General features: G+C 39.0%; 1 protein-coding gene across 1 annotated transcript in view; it reads left to right on the top strand.

Annotated features, from left to right (window-relative positions):
- PON2 (paraoxonase 2) overlaps window positions 1-24,195 on the top strand; it is a 28,590-nt gene extending 4,395 nt beyond the window's left edge. The window contains exons 2-9 of the mRNA XM_043588920.1: window positions 5,440-5,510; window positions 11,948-12,003; window positions 16,876-17,041; window positions 17,580-17,706; window positions 19,183-19,383; window positions 21,972-22,053; window positions 22,795-22,923; window positions 23,561-24,195. Of these exons, the coding sequence (XP_043444855.1) occupies window positions 5,440-5,510; window positions 11,948-12,003; window positions 16,876-17,041; window positions 17,580-17,706; window positions 19,183-19,383; window positions 21,972-22,053; window positions 22,795-22,923; window positions 23,561-23,719 (991 nt within the window). The 3' untranslated portion in view covers window positions 23,720-24,195. The remainder of the gene's footprint in view (window positions 1-5,439; window positions 5,511-11,947; window positions 12,004-16,875; window positions 17,042-17,579; window positions 17,707-19,182; window positions 19,384-21,971; window positions 22,054-22,794; window positions 22,924-23,560) is intronic.
- Window positions 24,196-25,084: the final 889 nt, after the last annotated feature.

Genomic DNA, 25,084 nt, shown 5'->3' with positions numbered 1-25,084 from the left:
CATGAAGTTCATTCTTGTACTTGTAAAGTGCTAAAACAATGCCAAATACGTAGTAAGTGCTCATTGAAAGTTACCTGTAATGACAATGTTCAGGCAGGGTTCTTAGACTTTTGGGCCATAGATCTGTTTGGCAGTCTGGTAAAGTCTTGACTCCTTCTCAACATTATGCTTTTATTTTATTTTTTAGTTTTTGTGTGTGGTGCCCCTCTTTTTTTTTTAGTTTTTATTTTAATTCAATTTGGTAAACCTGCAGTTTTATTTTAGTTTCAGGTGTACAATATAGTGATTCAACACTTCCATATATCACCCTGTGCTTTTCACAAGTGCCCTCCTTCATCCCTATCACTTATTTCACCGATCCCTCCACACCCACCTCCCCCCTGGTAACAATCAGTTTGTTCTCCATAGTTAAGAGTCTGTTTCTTGGTTTGTCTCTCTTTCTCTGTTTTCCCCTTTGCTCATTTTTTTTTCCTTAAATTCCGTACATGAGTGAAATCATATGGTATTTGTCTTTCTCTGACTTATTTTGCTTAGCATTATTGTCTGTAACTCCATCCAGGTCATCACAAATGGCAAGATTTCATTCTTTTGTATGGCTGAATACTTTCCATTGTGTATGTGAGTGTGTGAGTGTGTGTGTGTGTGTGTGTGTGTGTGTGTGTGTATCGCATCTATCACGTCTTTATCCATTCATCAACCGATAAGACACCTTGGTGTCCATCATGCTTTTAAATGCATAAAATGCAATACATAGGGCTGTAAAACAAAATTAAATACTATTTAAATATTTAAATACTAAATACTTAATTTAAATACTTAAATGGTGTTACCAGCCTATTTTAAAAATCTAGTGATACAACAACGTGGGATTCTTAATTAAAGCCTTAAATAGATATAAAGGTAGTTGAATATGTAGCAATAGATATTTTGAAGTTGCAGTGAGTATAAATGGTATTTTGAGATATCTACAGCAACTGAAATGTGATGTAACAATGTCTGTGATTTCTGTTATTGACAGGGAGACATAGGTACTGCTGGTAGAAACTTCTGTGGCTTCTTGCCTGCAGTCATCGTTGAAGGAGACTTACTTTCAGTTAGGTTTAAATAAAGATATGTATTTTTTTCCCATTTATGTTCATGGATCCCTGAATTTTACCCACGACTCCATAAAGGTCCCTGGACCCCTGCTGAAGAACCTTGATGTACCTGTTTCTGTTAGGGATCATTTGGGAAATGACTGCTGGCTCAGTTGAAGAAAGACCGTGTATATTCTTTGCTGCACTACACCTATCGTATAGTTGTAACTAAAAGAAAAATAACAAAATTTTAATGAAAAAGAAGTGAGAAAGTGAGAAAAGCAGAAGGAGCCTAGAGCAGTAGCGGTTGCCTAGAATATTATGTCTGAGGCTGGCTGTGGGTTAAAGGGAAAGAGTGCTATGATTGATTGACAATGTCTGCATGACAGCAGACAGCCATCCCTGACCTAATTCAGTCACAAGGATGCTGTGGACATAAAGTGTTAGGGAGCAAATAGGCTGTAGCAAAAATGTCACTTATTTGTGTTTGTACCATTTATTTGTTTACTTATTTATTATTTTTAAAAATATATTACTTTAAAAATTTTTTTAATGTTTATTTTTGAGAGAGAGACAGAGTGTGAGCAGGGGAGGGGCAGAGAAAGAGGGAGACACAGAATCCAAAGCAGGGTCCAGGCTCTGAGCTGTCAGCACAGAGCCCAACATGGAGCTCGAACTCATGGACCACGAGATCATGACTTGAGCCAAAGTCAGATGCTTAACCGACTGAGCTACCCAGGTTTCCCTATTTATTTATTTTTAATTTGGCATAAATATATTTGAGCTGACTGATCTCCTAGTCCAAAGAGGTTTGTGTAGTTTTCTCATATATATACTCCCTAGACTTCTTAAATTGGTTAACAGGAGTGTTTTCAGTTGCAAATAACATGCATCAAATTAATTATATATAAATAAAGGCTTATTTTTCTCACATGATGAAAACTTTGTAGGTAAGTCATTCTATAGCTTTTCCATCAAGCCCGTGGTCATATAAAAAAATTAGATTCTTCTAGTTTTGTCCTTCAATCCTTCACTGTTGGCTTTATGTCCTCATACTTGTCGTGTTAAGGATACTGAATGGTTGGTATAGTCTCAAGCACTGTACGTGTGGTCATATCATGAAGAAGGGAGAAGGGGTGATGCCAATTAGCTCTCATCTTGTGTCTGCATTTTCTTTTTTTTTTTATAATATTTTTTTAACGTTTATTTATTTTTGAGACAGAGAGAGACAGAGCATGAACGGGGGAGGGTCAGAGAGAGAGGGAGACACAGAATCTGAAACAGGCTCCAGGCTCTGAGCGGTCAGCACAGAGACCGACGCGGGGCTGGAACTCATGGACCGCGAGATCATGACCTGAGCCGAAGTCGGCCGCTTAACCGACTGAGCCACCCAGGCGCCCCGTGTCTGCATTTTCTATCAGGAACAAAAATATCTTTCTCCAAAGCCTGGGTCATATGATTGCGTCTAAATACAAAGGGGGCTGGGGAAGCAAATATTTGGCTTGTCTGTCTCTGCAGTGGAAAGGAGCAAGGAAGAAAGGGGTTGAGAATGGCTTTAGGTTTGTTGGCTAATAGGTCCTACCAGCCTTAATGCAGAAGTTCACTAATGGGTAGGGAACTGGTAGTTCTACCAGGTAACAAGCCTAGCAGTATTCTACAAAAAGGATGTGAAAGTCTTGATGGGCCACGAAGGTTGGAAACAAAAGCCTATCTTTTCTTCTAAAGGAAAGATAAGAAAAAATGATTTGATTAACCGGAAGTTCTGCACAACTCTTGTGTGACTCCAGTTTTGTTTTGTTTTGTTTAATTTAAAGTGTATTCATTTTTTTTTTTTTTTTTTTTGAGAGAGAGAGAGAGCGGGGGAGGAACACAGAGACACATGCACAGAAACTGAAACAGGCTCCAGGCTCTGAGCTGTCAGCGCAGAGCCCGACGCGGGGCTCAAACTCACGAACTGTGAGATCATGACCTGAGCCGAAGTCAGCCGCTTAACCAATTAACCAACTGAGCCACCCAGGTGCCCCCTGCGTAACTCAGTTTTAATAGTACGCAGTCTGCATTTCTAGAGATGATATTGTACAGCTAAACTAGTTGATGAAGTTTACCCTATTAGCAGTGTGTAATCATCAGTCATTTGTGCAGACCTAAGTTGTCTGTAAAAATATAACCCACCTAAATTGTTCAAACACATCTGAATTGTATTTTATCCATATAGTTTATCTTGGCAATAGGTAGATGATAATCCTCTCCCTCTTTTTGTAGAGTTACAGGGACATAATAGTAAGTTGTATAAAATTGACACCCAAGCCAATGCATGACACAGAAAGTTGATGAAGCCACAGCTGAGACCTACTGACGTATCTCCTTCTGTTTCTGGAGTCATGCAGTGTCCACTGAACCTGAGAGGTCATCTAACCTCATCCTTGCTTTACACATAAAGAAGACCGATGCCCATAGAGATTAACCTGCTGATGGTCAGGCAGTCTTGCTGCTAAGGCAGAAGCACAGATCTCTTCCCTCCTTTCTGACAAAAATACCAGAGTGGGTTAGAGCACTGCCTTGGAAGGTTCTTCCCAGCAGGTGTCAAACCTCAGCAAAGTTGCTTCACCTCTTGAGTCACTTCCCTCATTCCTAAGTAGGGACAAGTGTACCTACTTCTTAGGATTGTTGTAGCAATTCAATGAAGTCATTCAAGTAAATCACATAGAACAGTGGCCGACTCAGTGAGTTTTAACTGTTTTTATTATTGATTTTCTTTTACCACCCATGGCTATCAGCAGTGGCATTCCTATTATCACTCGTATTACTGCCACTCTACTACATTAGGCTAAGTATACATATTTTCCCTTTAAATCACTCCGGGGTAGGGGGCCTTGGTGGCTCAGTCGGTTAGGCTTCTGACTCGATTTCGGCTCAGGTCATAATGGCATGGTTCCTAGGATTGAGCCCCTCCTGGGGCTCTGCGCTGACAGATTCTCTCTCTCCCTTGTTCTCTCCCCTATTCTTGCTCTCACTGTCTCTCTGTCTCTCAAAATAGATAAACTTCAAAAAACATAAAATTAAATAAAAAATGAAAAATTTGATCCCTCCGGGGACTTGTAAATGTGAGATTTATTGTATTTTGTCTTGCTTTGCGTTAACATTGTATTTTATGCTTAATTTTCATTACACCTACATATTTTATATGTTTACTTTAGTTGCTTTTAATTTTAATTTTCTATTTTATTTATATTTGATTCACTTTAATTTTTATAGCCTTATTGCTATATTGTTTTAAGAAATTTGGATACTATTTGAGTTACATGATTCAAAATAACAGACTGATGAACATTTTAATCAGAAACACTATATATGATATGAGTTGCCAAAATATAAGGTTGCTACCACCTGTTGGTAATTCTGAGTTAGGTAGGCCTCGACTTTCTACCATGTTGCTGAGATCGGTAGATCTCCCCATATTTGGTGTCTAGAAGTCAGACGCTGTCAAGGGTATGAATGGAAGAGGGACAAGCAGCAACTTACCGTTGTCGTCTCTTAAATGTGTGATATATGTGACAATGTCAATCACCCTGCAAGCACTCTTAACATTTGTGACTGTAGAGAACAGAAAGAGAAGGGGAGAGAGTGAGCGAAGAGAAGGCAAAAAGCCTATATAGCATGTGGCTTCAAAAGAAGAACTCCCCCACCTTTGCCCAAACTGCTTTGTGGCCTTCTCTGGTAGAGGGGGGACCGTTCATTACAGTTTGCCATTTTCTCATGATTTCTTCACTTTATTTTTTGCCAAACAGCAACAGCAAGTAGTTTTGCTGAGGTAATTGATGTTCTGAGAAGCTCTCACCTAATGAACACTGTGTGGGGATGGGATCCCCTCGACCCAGTTCTTGGCAGCTGCTTGTAGGGTATCTTCTGTGTGCCTGGCTCTGGAAAACCCATCTTCTCTTGGCCTCCTGTCAGGCACCGTGTCACTTTGCAGAGGGTCTGAGCATTTTCCGGCTCCTCCGGGCCCTCGGTAGGAAGACAGGGCTGCTGGCTCCACATCTGGAGCTCTTCCCACAACACCAGAGCTGTGCGGAATGTGACCTGGTGCTGTGTTTATATTTGCACAGGAACTTGCATTACAAGTTTTATTTGTTGAGTTGTTGGCTTTCTTTTATGATCCACATTCACACATACAACTTTGTGATACGCATTTTTATTTTAACTTCATTTCTGGTGCTCTTTAATGTTCCTACCCTTGTTTTTCTGTCTTCTCTTTCATCTGCTTTAGATTTATGCTATGTTTTATGTATTGCTGTAAGCCTCTTTAAACCCTGTCTGCAACAAAGCAAGGAATACATAAACAGATAGATTTTTTTTTAAACAGGAATCGACTTAAAGCCTCCAGAGAAGTAGAATCCGTAGACCTTCCAAACTGCCACCTCATTAAAGGAATCGGTGAGTATGAGAAAATGCTTGTTATACTCCTTACATTGTTTGGCCAAAAACACGAAAAAACTCATTAGCAGTGTTTTGGCACACCACTAGCGTTCATCAGAGGAAAAATCACATTAAGTCAATGAAAACCTCTTTGGTCAGTCTTTTTTTTTTTTTTTTTTTTTTTTTTAATCTCATGCACGTGTATTTCTTTTGTCCCCCACTCTCCCTGCAATTTGTTAATTATTTGTGTAATCCTATGTTTGTTGCTTGATTTCTTGCTTGTTTAGTGACTTTTCTGAACACGTTTTATAAAGTTTATATTCTTCGCTGTGTGTGGCCCCTGGAATCTGTGCTCTGTCAGCCTAGAGGTCAGCTAGTGAAGGTGTCAGAAAAAAGAGAAGTTACAAAATGGAAAATGAAAATCTCTCAACAAAATCTCCACCCCACACAGAAATAACTCCAGAGATAAAGTTTTCCTTATCTTTCCTGATACTTCCAACTCAAATGCAAACAAATACATGCATATTTCACAAACGGCATCTTTTTTTTTTTTTTATAACGTTTTTTATTTTTGAGACAGAGAGAGACAGAGCATGACGGGGGAGGGGCAGAGAGAGAAGGAGACACAGAATCGGAAGCAGGCTCCAGGCTCCAAGCCATCAGCCCAGAGCCTGACGCGGGGCTCGAACTCACGGACCGCGAGATCGTGACCTGGCTGAAGTCGGACGCTTAACCGACTGCGCCACCCAGGCGCCCCACAAACGGCATCTTAATATAAGATTATATTCTGCAACCTGCTTTGTTCTCAGTGGAAGGTGAACAGCTTTCCACATCAACTCATGTAGACCTACCTCCTTCTTTTTACTGTTTGCACATACCGTGGTTTATTTAATCATTTCCTTCTTGATGCACATTTGGATGGTTGCAGTTTTTTGCAACCACAAACGAATCAGTGAACATCATTGTACATGTAGCTCTTGTATGTCTGTAGGATGACTTGTTGACGGTGAGATTGTTGTTCAGGGAGCAGACGTGTTTTAAGTTTTGATAGTCATTGCTAAATTGCCCTGGATTGGCATTGCTAATAAAGTACTTCGTATCTATAACCACATTCACTACAGGCAGAGTTCACAGTGCTCTTTGAACAAAAACAAAGTAGTGATCCTTTTCTGGATCAGACACAAGAAGGCTTCATTTTCATGAAACCTGTCAGTTTTCAGAGCAGCCTTCTGTACTTCAAAGTTTCTTTCCAGTTGTGTTATTCGCCTTCCCTTTCCGCATCTGTTTTTTATGTGCCCTGTGTCCTATCTTCCTTTGTTGCTTTAGTCCACCTTCTTAGTTCTATCTCCCTTGCCTGGACTCCGTGACTTCTTGCTCCTGGGGCTTCTCCTCTTTGTTGCCCTTACCGTTGCCCACACACTTAGCAGGAAGATACAAACTCAGTATCAAATACCACACAGGCTAGATCTGTGCTGGATAATGCAGACAGTTCTAGAAATAAGGTTGTCTGGACTCCCAAGAAACTCAGCAACTGCATCCTGCCTTCTGGCTGCATTCATGAAGAGCCCCTTCAGAATGGCCACTAAGCAAAAGCCAGATGGCATCTGTGAGGGATGTTGTACAAGGTTGGGAGGGTGAGTCAGTGATCTCGAAGGTTACTCCTGCTACTGAGTTAATAATTGTCAAATTATTAAACAGCCCTTGGCCCTGTGGAGCCCACCTTCTGTGAATTCAAGTCCCAGAGTAGACAATAGGGCACAGCCAGACACATTCCAGGATGAACTGCCAAGTGTATTGCTGTTACAACTCACTGGGATGGAGGGCTCCTCAGAGAAAAACAAGCCCAAAGACATTTGTATTCTGAACAGGCGTCTGTCTGTGTTTGTGACCTTTATGTTGTGATGTGTGTGAGCTGCTGTCTGGAATTGGAAAGAATGAGGAAATATGTCACCTATGGCCCTTCTTGTGAAGTGTTTAATGCCTCTGAGGCACTTCAAAAGGCAACAGAGCGAAGACGATGAGTGATTAGAAGCACATTTGGGATACATTTTTAGATCTAATTAGAATTGTGCTTTTTTTCTTTCTATTTTTTTTGTTTTTGTTTTTTTGTTTTTGTTTTTGCTTCTGTGGTTAGCACACACTGTATGAACATTCGTTGAATGCTATGTTGGTGATGCATAGTGGTTAATAATAGCATGTAATTACATGTTTTTAACAACTGTCACTTATTCAGTGGTCTTTGATTATAGGGAATAACAGTGTGCTGGGCATATACATGCCCATACAGGCAAAAGCAACTTCTTATGGTAGGCAACAAGGGTTGAAAGGTTCTCTTTGTCAGTTTCCACTTTGGGAAACAGTAGTAGCCACGCACTTGAAGCCAGCTATCCCTCCAAGAGGTAAGACCACTTTCCCTACACTTCCATCCCCATCAACACCCACACCCACACACACTATGGTGCTGCATTCACCGTGACTAGAAATGAACTCTTCGCAACTCTTGGGTGCTCTATACATATCATCTCATGTCTTTCTGTTTTAATAAATAATAATCACCTACCACATGCCATACCAGATGTGTGCCTTCTGCGGGGGCACCAAGTAAGCTCAACTATCCTGTTTTTTGGTTTTCCTTCCGATTGTATCTTACGGACAGAAACCAGGCTCTTACACACCCATGATTTGGCCTAATATCAACATCTAAATAATAAAAAAATTATAATGACAGGATCTACTTAAGTCTATTTATAGAGACTTAAAAGCTTAAAACATTTTCTAAATGTCTTTGAAAATGCGGGCATTCAGAGTCCTGGACTAAAAGAAAATTTTGAATGGATTGTCTCTCTTGAGTTAATTAGTGGTTTTGTACACTTGGCAATCAAGACCTTTACAATAAATGCTGCTGAGGAGATTTAAAAGAAAAAAAAGCATTAAAGTTGGTAGCCCTTGTGATCATTTACTTTATAGTCTACTATGAAAGGAAAACAAAATGTACACTACTGTGAGATAATAGATTTTTTTTCTTTTTTCTCTTCTGTATATAATAGATAAGGACCCAAGACTCAGAGACGTTTGGCAAATTCTCTTTGCAATATAGTATCTTTTCCCAGAGTGACTAACACACATACCTCCCTCACCAGTGAACCAAAAAAGTGGAGAAAAATAGTTATGTTACATATCGGATACTCTATTGGGAATGGCAAGGGCTGATTTGGTGTTATAAAGTTACACCTAGAGGAGAGGAGAGCGAAATTTATTCCCTTTTTCATGGCAGTCCAATCCAAAGATAAGCAAATGGCCTAGGTGATTAGATGGTTGTGCTCCATGTGGCTAATCTGGGACAAAGGTTGATGAAGCAATACAAGTCTCTTCAACATATTGCTGCTTTCTCCAACTGAGTCTCCAACTGGAGACTCCAACTCCAACTGTTGCCATTTCCCAACATGAAGGGATAGAAAGAAAATTTATGTGGATATTATTTTTAGCTTATTTTACCCAGATATTGCATACATATTGTACTCTCGCATCCTGTTAACCTGAACCTAGGCAAATGGCCACAAGTATCTCAAGAAAGGGTAGAAAATGTCCTTAGCTGGGTTGCCATGTGCCTGTAGCTGAAAAGGAAGATGGGGAATATGGATACTGGGGAGCAGTTAGCCATCTCTGACACAGATAATTACCAAAGATATACTAAAAAATAGATCAAAACCTGATGTGCTAGGTAAGCTAGAAGACTTTCTAGAGCAAGAGGGTTTTGAAAGAGGTTTTAACAAAAAGTACCAAATATGGATTGGGGAAGATCTTGGTGGGAGGAATGGAAGCAAAACGTTTTGGGAAAAAGCTAACACGTGGAATTGACCACAGTCAAATTTACAAAGTAAAGTGTCTTTAGAGAGGAACCAGGGGATGGTTCTGACAGAAAATTCATTCACTGCTACGTTGTATTTTCTTTTCTGTGTGCTTTTAAGTCAGAAGGAAAAGACTTGAGTCCCAGCTTCCCAGTTTGTGACCTTGAACGATTTGCTTAACTATTCAAAGGCTCTGTATTCTTTACTCTAAAGAAAGAGATAATAATATTGCTTCCTAGGGATATAGAAATTGTGTGAAATAATGTATGTAAAGTACTTGCGAGGAGTCTAGCCCTTGGTAAACACAATATCTAGTAGCTATTATTATTAGTACTAGTACTACTACTATTACTGAATTAGAGGAGAAAAAAATTTCTCCAGTATTGACTACGCTTGCAGTAATCACACCCAAGAGGTGATAGGAAATGATAAAATCCTGTTGTAGTAATGGATATAGAAATGAAGAAGGAGGGAGTAGATCTGGAAACTATTCTAAAGAAAGCTACAGATAAGACTTACTATTTTTTTTCTTGGAATTAAGTGATGGGATTGCACAAAGAAGTTATGATGTAGTTGAAATGAAAATACCTTTCACAAACATTGTTCTTTTCTTGATTACTAAAACGATACTATTATTTGTAGAAAATTTTAAACAAAGAAAAGTATAAAGAAGAAATGAAAATCATTCATAATCCTACCACCTAAAGAACCATTGTTAATTTTTTCTGTATATCCTTTCTTGTTCTATGTGCATAAGCATGTATATGTTGAAATTAAATTGTTTCAAGTAATTTTTCAAGAACAACAAATTTTATTTATTTATTTATTTATTTTTAAAAAATTTTTAATGTTTACTTATTTTTGAGATAGAGGAGCAGGGAGAGAGAGAGAGAGCAAGAGAGAGAGAGAGAGAGCAGGAGACGCAGAATCCAAAGCAGGCTTCAGACTCTGAGCTGTCAGCACAGAGCCCAACGTGGGGCTCAAACCCACAAACCGTGAGACCTGAGCCAAAGTCAGATGCTTATCCAACTGAGCCACCCAGGCACCCCACAACAAATTTTATTTAATTAGCTTCCTACTAAATGGGTCTAGAAAGCAAAACTTGGACTGACATGTGCATGTGAGTGTGTGTGTATGTTTGTGTTTGCACATACATACATGTGGCGTAGAGTCCCCTGGTCCCTGCTCATTACCAGTTGAGAACCCTGGGATTAGAGTCTAGTGATTCTTAACTTTTGGGGCTATTAAAGACCTTTTGTTCAACCTACTGAAAGCCAAGGTTCATCCTTTTCATAGGATTTCTCAGCCATACATCCAGGTGCCATTTTGCATTGCATACAATTTCAACCAGTTCATAGATTCTGGAACCCATTTGTGGCTCCTTAGGAATCCACAGACCAGGCTAAGAACTCCTCCATCATGCCATGCTTAAAGCATGTGTATGTGTGTGTGTGTGTGTGTGTGTGTGTATGTATATATGTGTGAGTGTATATATGTGTGTGTATATATATATATACACTCACACATATATCTTCTTGCCAAGGAGCAGGCATTGCATGTATTCATGATTGCAGTCTTCTTTACAAAGTGAAGTTCTTGGCATTTGTATTTTCTTTTGCTTTTCTCCACTGTGATAGAGCCGGTGACACTGGAGGCAACCAACCAAATGCAAACTCATGAATCAAAACCAAAATGGCTGTATAGATGCTGTTTGTTTTTGACAACCTAGAAATAATCTTGGAGAAATCCTTTGGAGAGGTCTTAAAGGGGAAGATTGGATTTTGTGGACTCAAAGAATGTGTCATGATTTGGCTTAATCTAAGCCATTTTTATTCCTCTTTTCTTGTGTTTGGGTCTATTATCTGTCTGCAGAATTTACACAGTGAGACCACTGGGAAGGTCTTATGTCTAATTATTTGCTGTGCTGTGTGGAGTGCACTGAAGACAATCAATAAACAATCAATAGTAATTGTAGCCTGCTCAGAGACAACCGTTAGAAGATTCAGCTGGCTTAGGTGCATGGTATTTTTCATTAATTTTCTTTTGCTAGTTGTTTTCTGTAGTTTAAAGCTTAAATTTAAAGATTAAATGGAAAGCTTTCTTTGCTTATGAGAACAAGCAGACATTGTTTTTAAAAGAGGGAATATATAATCCCAGGTGCTTTATCTCTGTTAATGAGAGAAATGTCTGTGTTTGCTTCAGATTGAATGAGCAGAGAAAGGGACAAGGATATTTGCATGGTTAAATGACTATGAGCCCTTCACTCTGAAAGTAATATTCCCCTGATGTCAATTACTTTTGTACAGACATCTGGATGTTTATCATAAGAGTGTACAGATGTCAGCTTTTTCTGTATTATATCTGGAAGTGTGGTGATTACTTGACTTTGATTTGAGTAAACATAAAATATCTAACATTTAAAGTTAGAGGTTCACTGCAGGAAGGGATTTCAATGGATGTGTATTAAAGAGAGTGCTTCCTCAGAAAAAATTGGAACTATTCCTAAAAATTCAGGCACTGGTAAAGTAAAGAAAGTCCCTATTGTGCTGTATCTAACAAATAATGGAATTTGAACATAACGTGTATCCTGTTTTCTTGGACTTCCAGAGGCTGGCGCAGATGATATTGACATACTTCCCAATGGTCTGGCTTTCTTTAGTGTGGTGAGTATCTCCTTCTTTCCCCAGTCTCAGTGGAGGATGTACAAGAGAGTTTGAGGAGGCCTACAGGACAGGAACTTGTTTTTTTAATTCCTCACTTTCAAAACTATGTTTTGAACAAAAAAGACCATGTAAACGAGGTTTGGGAAAATGTCTTCAAGCTTATCTAAACGTAGAGATAAACAAGTCTTTGCCAGTTGATGAGCTGCTCTTTACGTGCCTACTGCATTGCACTAAGATATTCCAATGCAATCTGTGTTTCAGAAGTTTGTTATTAAAAAGGATATTTTGGGCATTATTATGGATATTCCATACTACATTATGTTCTTTTAAATATAGCATCCATCAGGGCGCCTGGGTGGCTCAGTCAGTTAAGCATCTGACTTCAGCTGAGGTCATGATATCACAGTCTGTGAGTTCCAGCCCCACGTCGGGCTCTGTGCTGACAGCTCAGCGCCTGGAGCTGCTTTGGATTCTGTGTCTCCCTCTCTCTCTGTGTCCCTCCCCTGCTCACGCTCTGTCTCTCTCTCTCAAAAATAAATAAACATTAAAAATAAATAAATAAATAAATAAAATAAATAAAGCATCTCTTTCTTTCCATTTGATCCTCCATTTTAAGCTTATACTCTTGCTGTTATTGTTTATTTTCAAACACTATACCAACTTTCCCAGACGAAGGCTTTTTTCTTTTTCTAGTTTCTTTCCTTTTCCCACTGAATAGCCTGTCATAAGTGAAAAATAACCAACTAAGTTTATTTATAACCTTCACTTTTGCCTTCATTCCTAGAAGATGAAAAATAGTCACGTTTCTGGGTATACAGTAGAAAGTCTTTAAAATTGACTGTGTTCTGACCTTCACCAGTAGCCTCTAACTGGAAAACTTTGTAAGTGGGAGATGAGGAAGTTCTGATCACCCTTCTTCCCTGGCTTGGGTGCCAGTGACTGTCTGTGGCATTTTTGTGGGTTTGGTTTTTCTTGAGAAACATGTACCAGATTAAAAACAATTTTTTTTAATGTTTATTTTTGAGAGAGAGAGAAAGAGAGAGAGACAGAGTTCAAGCAGAGGAGGGGCAGAGAGAGAGGGAGACACAGAATCCCAAGTAGGCTCCAGTCTCTGAACTGTCAGCACAGAGCCCGACGTGGGGCTTGAACCCACAAAGTGCGAGATCATGACCTGAGCTGAAGTCAGATGCTTAACCGACTGATACGTGCCCCAAGACGTATCAGAATTTGAAGGCAGCCTGTAATGATTCTGTTCCCTCTCAGCATCCATCATTTTCAGGCTCTGAGACTCAGATGTGGAAACCATAGAGGAACTTTTGAAGAGTCACAGCACTAATAAAACAGTTGTGAGAGGTATGGGAAAGCTGAGAGAACTTGGCTTAGAGGAGAATGAGGGTTAGAACACTCTTCAGGTTCCTGATAGTTTTTAGGTGAAAGACTGAACAGTTGGTTGTTACCACTGAGGGAAAAAAGAAACATTGTAGGCTTTGGCAGACACACTAATATTTATATGAAATTTAAAAAATACAGTTTCAAAAGACAAGTTTTATTTAATTACCTACACAGAATGAGTAAAATGATATTTCTAGTAGGTCTCTGGGTTGTTTGTTTCGAAGCACATGCTTGCACATGTCTATAGGCTTAGGAGAAAACACTGGGATTCCTCATCAAAATTATTCATAACTACAGGCGCAAAAATCCTGAGGAAAGTAGAAAGCACTTGCTGAGGTGTGTGTGTGCGTGTGTGTGTGTGTGTGTGTGTGTGTGTGTGTGTATGTGTTTCTTTTTGGTTTTTGTTTTTTTGTGTGTTTGTTGTTGGTGTTGGTTTTTTGTTTTTTGTTTTTTGTTTTGCAAAGGACGTGTTCTCAGAGATTTGTATAATCCAGAACTCACCTGTTTCAAGATCTCAGCCCCCATAGGAATAAATCTGAATTAGGAGGAGTGAGGTCTCCAAGCACATAAATCTATAGCCATTTTCACTAAGGGGCTTAGAATAGTCATAATGATCTTGTAGGCATGTCAACAGAATTTCTTCAGCTTTTTTGTCCTTCCTTGGTGATATGACTGTCTTTTCTTTTTTTCAAATTTAGAAATAATCCCACTTTACTGCTGTTTTTTAAATTACTCAGCATTGTCTCTACTATTTCCCAGAATGCACTTCTTTCTAAATGAGTAACGAGTAATGTGTACCTCGTGGCAGCTGTTTGTTCTTCCTCCAAGCATGTTAGCCCATGTAACCCATCCTGTTCCACACTTTGCACAGCTGTGGGTTTGAGGGTTACCTCCAGCCCCACATCACCCTTACTGAAGAATTGTACGACACAGAATAGAATACAAAAAAGATTTAAATGACAATGTGAATGCACTTAACATTACTGAACTCTACACTTAAAGTGGTGAAGGTGATCAATTTTGGTACATAATTTTGCTGCAAGTAAAAATAAGTAAAACTTTTAAAAAGAGGAAAAAAACAGATTTATGTGATGGGCAATATTAAAATAATCATGAATAGTTATCACCATCCCTGCTTTCTGTGCATTGAAATCATGCTCTTGTTTATGGGACAGTGCTCCAAAATAGAAGTGGCACTCCCATGTAGCAATAGTACAATTCCAGTTTTCTGCTCGCTGAGCCTGCCAGCCTTGAAGTTAGAGCATTTTGATAGATTTTTTTTTAATTGGGGAGAATTCCTGTTATGTTCAATTTTGTACACAAAGTGAGACTTCATTTTTGTACACTCTTTTAAACTTGCATAAAATATGACTGAAAAGATTTGAAAGAGAAAAGACCTAGGTCATTTCAGTGGGTCCCCAGAAAACACTGAATAAAAATGCAACAGTTCATTCCTGCTTGAAGGATCCCAGAAAACTAGACATAGAAGGTAATTTCTCTGAAACCTACAGCAAACATCATTCTCAGTGGTGTAACATTACCACTGGTGCTACCTTCCCATAAATGTTTAAAAAAGGGACACAGCGCCCCCAAATACTGTGACCATCAGTAATCTACTAGAGCTCTTTTTATTATTTTTTTTAATTTGAAACAATTTTTTTAAGTTTATTTGCTTACCTGGAAAGAGAGCATGCATAAGTGAGGTAGAAGCAGAGAGAGAGAATCCCAAGCAGGTTCTGTGCTGTCAGTGCAGAGCCCACGGGGCTTGAACTCACAAACTGTGAGATCATGACCTCAGCTGAAATCAAGAGCAGATGCTTTAACTGACTGAGCCAGGCACCCCTCTACTAGAATTCTTAATAACCCAATAAAACAAGATTAAAAATAGGAAGTAGAAAAAAAAGTCAAAACTGCCATAATTTTCAGACACTGTCATTACCTGCTTTTTAAACAATCCAAGAGATTCAACTAACAGACTGTTTGACCTAAGGGGAGAGAGAGTTCAAGGAAATGGTTGGATCAGACTATTCAGAATGAACATGTAAAACTCCTCGCCTTCTCATGCACTAGGAAAAAACAAAAAGAAAATGCAATAGTCATAAAAATAAAAATAATGTTCCATTCAGAATAGCAACTTAATTTTCAAATTTTATACAGGAAAATAAATGAGCTATATATATATATATATATATATATATATATAGTCATGTATATATGTATGTTATAAACAAAGCTATAGAGATTAAAAAGTGGTATATTGGTACAGGAATAGGCATGAGTCCCCAAACAGATCAATATATAAACAGGGGTCTAGTACACGATAAAGGCGATAGTTGCAATCAGTGGGAAAAGGACAAACTACCTGCCGGGCACTGCTCCAGGCCCTGGGATCTAGCAGCAAACAAAGGAGGCAAAGTCCTGGCTCATGTTCCAATGGGGAGAGAATGAATATGTGTCAGATGTAGTAGTACTTTTACAAGAAATAAAGGAAGGTGGGGCAGTGGAGAGGGACAGCCATGCTGAGGGTGTGGTCAGGCTGCCATTTATGTACGTGTAAAAATGTATCTATGTCAAATGGCAATAAGTGACCTTTGACAACAGAGATAAAGGATCTAGGAGCCTTAGGTATCTGGTGGGGGGTGAGGGGTAGCGTTCCTAGGCAGAGGGAGCAATGGATATAAAGGCCCTGAGGCGAGAATGTGCCTGGTTTGTTCAAAGACCATCAGGGAAGCCAGTGTGGCCAATAGGAGATGGGAGCAGAGACCTAGAGTGTTTGCGGTCGAGGAAGGTGTAGGAGGGTGAGCAGGGCAGATCATACAGGGTCTTTAGTAAATCATAAGAACGTCCACTTTTTAATCTAAGTGAGATGGAGTTTTGGTCAGAGGCATGACATCCTCGGCATAATTTGGATGCTGATGGGAGACCAGTCTTCCATAGGGAAAAGCCAGAAAAAAGCAGAAAGGGCAGTTGTGAGACTGTTGCCACAATTGCGGTGGTGGTTTGGGCCAAAGCAGTCACGGAAAAGGTCAGGAGGAATGTTCACATCTTTATGAAGGGATATATTTTCAAGGTAAAGTCAACAGGATTTCCTGACAGATTGGATCTGGGGTGTGAGACAAGGAGGGGAGTCTTGACTGCAGCCATTCACCAAGACTTCAGTCCATATGTAAACTTTCACTTCTCCCATCCTCAACTCTGCCTGGTATCTTCCGGGCCACCAACTTTGTGGTTACCCACTTAAGAGACTATACCCCTGGTCTTGTGCCTCAACTCAGAAAAATCATTTCTTGTTCGTCTTGCAGCTCACCAGCCCCCAATTCCTATTTTTCCTATTGTCTCCTCTCTGCTTTCTTGCCATTTGTAGCTTTAATACCACCACCTTTAATCAAAGGATCTATTTATCTTTTATTTATACTGCCCATTTTAGCCCATAAACACACTTAAGCCCCTATATTTAACTTTTTCCTCTGTTTTGAAAAGGGTTTAAAATGTCCAGGACTCCACAGCTTTTCCCCAGATAAGCCTGGAGGGATACTAATGATGGATCTAAAAGAAGAAAACCCGAGGGCACTGGAATTAAGAATCAGCCGTGGGTTCAATTTGGCTTCGTTTAATCCACATGGTATCAGCACTTTCATAGACCGCGGTAAGAGCTGATGAGCTACCCACATTAAGAAACTTATCATGGTTTGCAAATGACTGTGGAACATAGATTTGGATCATTTCTATAGTAAGAGAAGAACAATTAACTCATGAATTATTTCTGTATTCTTCATACAAATAAGTTGATCATTTGCCTCTCCAGCTAGCAGCAACTTAGGCTACATTTGAAATTTCTAACAGTTAACACCTGAGAGAATGTTTAGATTTCATAACCTTTTTCACAGACCTATGATTATTGCATTAAAAAAAAGAGCTATATTTCTGAATTAAACTATAAACAGATTATTCATGAATTCTGTATATGGAGTGGGAAACACTCTTTCTTAAAGGTCAGGGGACCAACGATCAGAAATAACACCAGCCAGACGGTGATGGGAAAGAAGGGGAAGAAGAATGATGTTAGGTCGTCTAACAGTTTATACATTCAACCTTTCCTCGCCTGTGGTATTTAAATGTCAGTGTCTGCCCAGAGGTCCTATGGTTATGTCTTGTAAATTAACTCTGTTCTTTCAATTCTTTAGATGACACAGTTTATCTCTTTGTTGTAAACCACCCAGAATTTAAGAATACAGTGGAAATTTTTAAATTTGAAGAAGAAGAAAATTCTCTTTTGCACCTAAAAACAATCAAACATGAACTTCTTCCAAGGTACTCAGTCCCTTTGTTCATTCTCCGATTTATCTCTGGCATTTCTGTATATTCCCCACGATGGTCCTTCTCAGCCTTGAGAAGAGGTAAAATACATGTATATATATGCATACATAAATATGTGCGTGTGTAGCTTCCTTGTAGAGCAGGGAAAGTCATTGGCACTCATAATAATCAGCGCTCTGTGAGGATTCCCTTGAGAAATGATAAAACACTGGATTATAGGGGAGATGCTCTTCAGGGCCATCTTGGGAGTAGAAGACAAACCTCACTGTTTTTCCTGCTGTCACCTTCCATTTCAGATGACTCATCATCCAAATACTAATAGTTGTCCTGCCAAGGAGGAGTGGCCTGGTTTAAATGAAGTCTGTGTGCTTTGTATGGGACTGATACAATGTGCTTTCACAGGGGTAGTGCTAGCTGTGGGCTAATGGCTCCACAGAACTGGAGGGGTACAAACTGGGAGTGCATCGCTCCTACTTCCCGAAGATACAGCCAGTTGATAATGTGGCCAAAAGAGAATCATGTGTATCATCCCAGCTCAGCGTGCCTTAGCCTACTGCTTCTTTTAAGTCTGAACTTGATGCATATTTTTAATATCTCCATCCCTGTCTAGGACTTATGCATGGAACTTCCAATCATTCTTCCAAAAATGCACCTCATGATACATAGGAGCATAAATACTGTCCAGGCAGCCTCTGTATCACGGTACTCTTTCAGAAAGAGGGGACTCACCTTCCCTGTAGCTCTGTTTTCCATTTAACAAAGAAGAAAGAGGCTCTTTCAGAAATTTTTGCATAGGGTAATTGGAATTTAAATTTAATAACACCCTTGCCTAACTAGTTTTAAAAATGTAACTGTTTTTCGCGTATAAATCTCTCACCTGAAGCATTTTACTATGGCAGTTTCATCATCCGCCTCTCTGCAAGTGTTTATCGAGTGCTCACTAGTCTCGGCAGGTCAGCTTTGTGAGTCAGGTAGAAATTGAACAGTCGGCCTTTACTTTGACTAATCTCTAGGCAGAGCAATACAGGAAAATCTAGCAACTGAGTAAATGGAAGCTAGGTAAATGTTATTGATGGCCTAACCAGCTCACCAGCCAATGAGGTTCTACCCAGCTCTGTACCATAGACAGCCGTGTCCTTTCATACTGTTGTTAAACCCTACATTTCTTGCTGTCAAAAAACACACCCTGTTGGCACCAAGTTCTCTTTTCTTTTATAATAGTCCTGCCATAATTGCTAAATGACCTGTCTTCAGATTACCTGTTATCATATAAAACTGTTCTCTGAAAAAATGATATTATAGTAGATTGCATGTGACTACAGCCATTTGATTTTAGCTGAGCTTTTCCTGGGAAGGCTCGTACCAAAAAGTTTGAAGCACATATTGTGTACACCTTCTAGAGACCTAATCTTTAGTATGGAGACCAACTGGCTTGTTATTTTCTCTCACACATTATTTTTTCTCTTTCAGTGTGAATGATATCATAGCTGTTGGACCGGCACATTTCTATGCCACCAATGACCACTATTTCTCTGATCCTTTCTTAAAGTATTTGGAAACATACTTGAACTTACACTGGGCAAATGTTGTTTACTACAGTCCAGATGAAGTTAAAGTGGTAGCAGAAGGGTTTGATGCAGCAAATGGGATCAATATTTCACCTGATAAAAAGTATGATTCTTTATTAGAGTATCTTCATTTCTCCTTAGTCATGGTGCTGGGCCAAATTCTTCACTTTGCTTTTGTTTTTTCCCTAGTGTAAAAAGCTTTCTTGATATTATTTCGGTGTATGGTATATGTATGTATATTATATACATATATGTGTGTGTGTGTGTGTGTGTGTGTGTATTATGTGTTTACATACAATATCTAAATTTTGGTATATATCATTGTAGAACTTAATTTTATAAATGCAAATTTTTATGAAGTGGGACCATATTTACATAAACATATTAAAGTATGAGGTATGTGTTTCCTTTAAATAAATATGTCTTTGTTTTATTGGCTGTATATTATTCCATTATAGGCATGATCCTAAACTAATTAAACCAATTATCTGTTAATGGATATGCAGGAGGCTTTTTCTCTGTTGTTGTTTTTTTTTAATAAAAAGTACTTTGTATTTCTCATTTACCACTGAAGCTTCTCCAGCTATTTTTTAAGTATTTATTTTATAGCTTATTTATTTATTTTGAGAGAGAGAATAAGCATGAGTGGGCGGGGTGGGGCAGAGAGAGGGAGAGGGAGAGAGAGAGAGAATCCCAAGCAGGCTGCACTTTGTCAGCATTCCTCCAGATATTTTTAAGGAACAGCCCCCTAAGTGAGCATTGCAGCAAGATCCACCTTCAGGTTTGGGGATGATACAGAGAGACCTGGGTTCAAATGCCAGCTGGGCACTGGCTAAATGTAGTGCTATGAACCCTTCCTCTTTCCACATTTGTACAAGTGTTTCTATAGAACAAACCCCTCAGAATAGAACCACTTACTCAAGGAGTGATCCCTTTAAATGTTACCTTGTATAGATTTTGCCAAATCGCCCCCCCCCCACCGAGTTATCTCACTGTTTCTATATGTCCAACCATCGTATACAGAAAGGATATTAAGTTTTATTAACTTTCCCATTTACTCCCTGAGCACACTGAACAATTTACTACAAATATAACAGGAAAGAAATTTGGCATTCCTTGGCAACTAAAATGTCATTTTTCATGACATAATTTCTGCTTTTGATTACAGAAAATGAATGTGGAATCATTGTAACTCTCCTGTGAAATCTGTTGTTCTCCCCAACTCTTATCTTTCCATTATGAGAATCAGACTTTCCAGCACCCAAGCTACAAACAATACTAATAAAAGAGGATTCAGCTCTAACTCCTTCTCTTTCACCTTCCTATCCACTGGGGCTTCTGCCCTCATTCGAGTCCCCTTTTCTTTCCCTCTGACACCTGCCTGGTTTAGGTTCTCAGCCTCTCTGGCTAGCGTATTAGACTTCCTTCCAACTTGTTTTCAGTCTACTTCCATTTTTTGCATTGTTGTTAGTTTTGTTGTTCTGTATTCCAGTAGCCTTTGAGGCCCTCCAAGAGAGGGGGCTCTGTGTGCTTCCTCTTTGACTTCTCCTGCTGAGCACTGCCAGGTGCAGATCAAATGCACAGTACTTGTTGAATGGAACTGACCATTTGTTATTATGCCACTTTGTTATTCTAAAAATTCAGAGGGACCCAATTGCTTATTAAATCAAGGCAAGCTAAAGGGTTAGACTTTCTTTAATAGGCGAGCTTCAACTTCGCTTTTCAACTGTTTTCATACTTTCCCTGCTTTAGACAAAGAACTCATTATTTTGCAAATATGCCTCTCTCCTTCTTGCCCCTGTGCCTTTGCTCACATGTTTTCTGCCTAGAAGGTGCTTTGTCCTCATTTCCTCAAATCTGGTCTCTCCTTCCATATCCACTGCAGATGCGTTTCCTTTGTGAAGCCTCCTATGTTCTCAGGAGTTAGATATTTCTTCAGTCTCTAGACCTGAAATATTTTTCACGGTACCGATCATGTTGTATTATTTGTTTAATGTGTACAAACCAGTCTGATCATCCCCACATGCTATGAACTTTTTAGGAAGAGTCTGCCTCTTCTTTATGTCTGTCACAATACTGAGTTCATGGCTTTACACAAGATAATTGCTCAATAGAACAGTTGCCATGGAACAGTCAATTCAACGAGTAAAATTACCGTAAAGGAGTCCATTAATTCACCGTCCTTAGATGTAGACGGATTGTTCTGAATAGATACTTATCTCTCACTCTTAAAATTCTCAATATGCTAATAAATATTTTATCAAATGTGAGTGACTATTAATAAATAATAAAGTGTGTCCTGCTTTGTATATTTCTACATGAAAATGACACCTAGAAATATCAAATTATGCTGTGGGATGTAAAAACTTTTTTCTGGAAGTCAAACATTTGTTTTGTTGTCCTTTCGGCAGCAAATATCACAGATTTTATATTCAAGATAATGTCCTGTATTATTTTCCCCCTTACAAACCTTTCGAAAAATAATTTAAGCAATTCCGGGATTGTTTGTAGCAACACTGAATTGATTTTGAAAGCGTACTTTTTAAATAAAAATTGACCTTTATCAAGTAGTCCCTGAGGGCCCATCATTGATTAACTTCTTGGCAGGTTATTAAGACTTATTCTTCCATACTGTGTTAACGAAGCTTTATACTGGCACAGAACTCTAACTAGTGTGTCCTTTCTGTGAAGGTACATCTACGTTGCTGATATACTGGCTCATGAAATTCATGTTTTGGAAAAACACCCTAATATGAACTTAACTCAATTGAAGGTAAAATACTTATTTTACATATAATAAGTAGACCTTAATCTATTACACTTTGTAATTACATAGTTATACTATATTGCCACAATGCTTCACTTAGAAGAGACTATGATGCCAGTGTTGCCATTCTGGGTTTTTAAATATTTCCTGCCTAAACCAGGCAAGTCTCCTGTCCCCAGCAATCACAGGGACTGAGTGATTACACGCAGCAGAGGGTTGGGAGTGATATTTGCATCAGATTTAGAGCCCATTCCGTGCAGTACTGGTAGTACCCAATGAATTCCAATAAGAATTTTCACAATTGAAAAGACTAATAGACGGATTCCACAATGAAGATTTATGCACATTGTCAGCTCTTTCAATAATAAATGAAGGTAGAAATTGGGTTCCACACCATTATTATTTTCTTCCTGCTTGACAACACATATTTTAGATTGATTAAGAATTTCCTATTTTGCTTTGAATGAGTTCCTAGAGCTAACTGATCATTGTGCATCTTTTAAGGGAAAGGGAGTCCATTTTTTAGAGAGATGGATTATCGCCCTAACTTTCTTAATTTCAGGGAAGATGAAAAGTGACTCTAAGCCAGTTTATTAAATTTATTTTAGGCAATATTGGTGCTAAAAGGGTGGAAGCAGGGAGCTGTGTATAATTTTCCCACGTGTAAAGAGGCGAGAAAGGTTAGCCCTAAATTATTTAATCAAGTTTCTCGTGTCATTTAGATATTGACGTTTTTTCATTTGGAAGGTACTCAAGTTGGATACACTAGTGGATAATTTATCTATTGATCCTTCCTCGGGGGACATCTTCGTAGGCTGCCATCCTAATGGCCAGAAGCTCTTCGTTTATGACCCAAATAATCCTCCGTCGTCAGAGGTTTTTCATATTTTTTAAACCTTAATTTTTCAACTTTAATGACTCAAGTCCTTTTGAACTAATAATACAGTAAACTGTCACAGGGATGGTTTGTTTAGCCCTTTTAAACCAATAATTCAATAAACTTATGCAGTGATTTTCTAAGTGCTGTAAGCCAATAATTGGCAGAATTTCACTTATTCAAATACTTTCAGAAAGATAATCTTTTGATGTACTAAATTACGGTGGAAACTGGTCAAAAGGCATTTTCTATAAAGACATGTGCCCTCCTTGTGTGGTATACTGGCAATTTCAAATACCTAGCTTATTGTCAGCTCACCCCATGACATGACTTCTGTTCCTGCTAAAGTAGTGCGAAAGTACTCACATTGGTGTGGAAATATTTCCATTAATGCTCAATTACTATAATAACAGTAAATCCTGTGTTGGCATGCGCAACTAAATGGTTTAAGAAAGTACTTTCTTTGAAGGTTTAAAAAAAAGTACTCTCACTTAAACATTCAAAAGATTGGTAACTGCTGTTTTCAACAGCATGTCCTCTTAATCATTGTGTCATTGGGGAAGACAGGGATTATTGGTGATTGAGTGACATGGGTGTATGGTGGTTCTGTATTAATCTTTTGTATCCCCTGAATAGGTTCTCCGCATCCAGAATATTCTATCTGAGAAGCCTACCGTGACTACTGTTTATGCCAACAACGGATCTGTTCTCCAGGGAAGTTCCGTGGCCTCAGTATATGATAGAAAGTTGCTCATAGGCACTTTATACCACAGAGCCCTATACTGCGAACTCTAAATTGTACTTTTGGGATACAAGTGTGCTAACTTCTTTTAACAATTAAGTTTCTATGAATTGCTAATTCTGTGGGGATTTAACCATGAAAAGTGGACCCAGAAATGTATGACACGTATAGTTAATTTTATTTTAGCAAGGAAAGCCCCCTTCAGTTCTGATAGCACTTTTAAAATAAAAGGAAAAAGGACAGTGTTTAAAACTGCTGAGTAAAGGAGAGAGAACACAGCTGCTTCCAGTCAACTGGATACACTGAACAAAATAAGCCTCATCTCTCTGCCTGCCAACTGCCAGAGCATGCGTTCCACTGAAAACAGGGTAGACTGCATTTCCTTAAAATGTGAGTGACCTCAGCTCCAACAGTGTGACCACTGTGACTGTTCAGAACTACTGATAGATAACATTAGGATGTTTTCTACTTACATCTTTGTATACTATTAACAAGTTGGGAGTTAGATTAAAGGCTAACTGAAATCCAAGTTTTGCCTGTTGTTTAATTCTCAAGGCATGTCTGCAGGAGGAGAATGGGAAAGTGGCCGCTTCCTTTTGGGGTTTCCTTGGGATCAGCAGGCATGGCAACGTTAATTTCTTTCATTGAAAGCTGAATGTAAATGAGCTCCTTCTTTGAATAAAATGGAACAAAGAATTAACTAAATATTGCAGCTGGAATTCTCAGTGAGTATGGAGTATTTCATCAGCTCTCTTCTTTAATGGGAGCACACATGCCTACAAAGGAGAGATGAGAGGTTGGAGCTGGCAGGTCATGGCACCTCCCCATTTGAACACCACTGTGAACTTCACTGGGAGAGATGAAGTCAGCCGTCCAGGGCCAGCCACACGGTCAGTCCTAGAATGCTAGGGACGGGACCGAGGGTGTCTGCCTCCCAGAGGAAAGTTCTTTCCACTCACTAAATGTCCGGTTAAAATCATCTTAAGCCTTGGAGAGAGACTTGCATGTGTTTCTACCCACTGTACCCTACCAAGGCACTTTGCCTCTCATACTTTTTTCCCATTGTCAGCATCATTATCATCAAACTATTTGGCAGTTACTTAAATTTGGCAGACAAGGCACCAACAATTGTATGTGCATTATCTCATTGAGTCCTGATTACAGTCCTGAGGGAGTAGGTATTGTTATTACATAACTATTAACATTTCACAGGTGTTCAAGGTCATACACCTAGTGAGGGGTGGCTCCCCATCTATTTCTGATGCCAGAGGCTGTACTACAGGAAGAAATAGAAATGTTACTCACTACAGGAAGCTACTGCCATGGAACTAATGGGGATCTCCTTATTTACTCATTTACCTGTTATACAGTTTCTTCTGTTTTTTTTTTTTAAGGTATCAATTTGAGTTATACTTCTT

Source organism: Prionailurus bengalensis, chromosome A2 (assembly GCF_016509475.1).
Source record: "Prionailurus bengalensis isolate Pbe53 chromosome A2, Fcat_Pben_1.1_paternal_pri, whole genome shotgun sequence".
Taxonomy (NCBI): domain Eukaryota; kingdom Metazoa; phylum Chordata; class Mammalia; order Carnivora; family Felidae; genus Prionailurus; species Prionailurus bengalensis.
The sequence above is the reverse complement of the archived record's forward strand: the minus strand, read 5'-3'. Positions and strand labels throughout refer to the sequence as shown.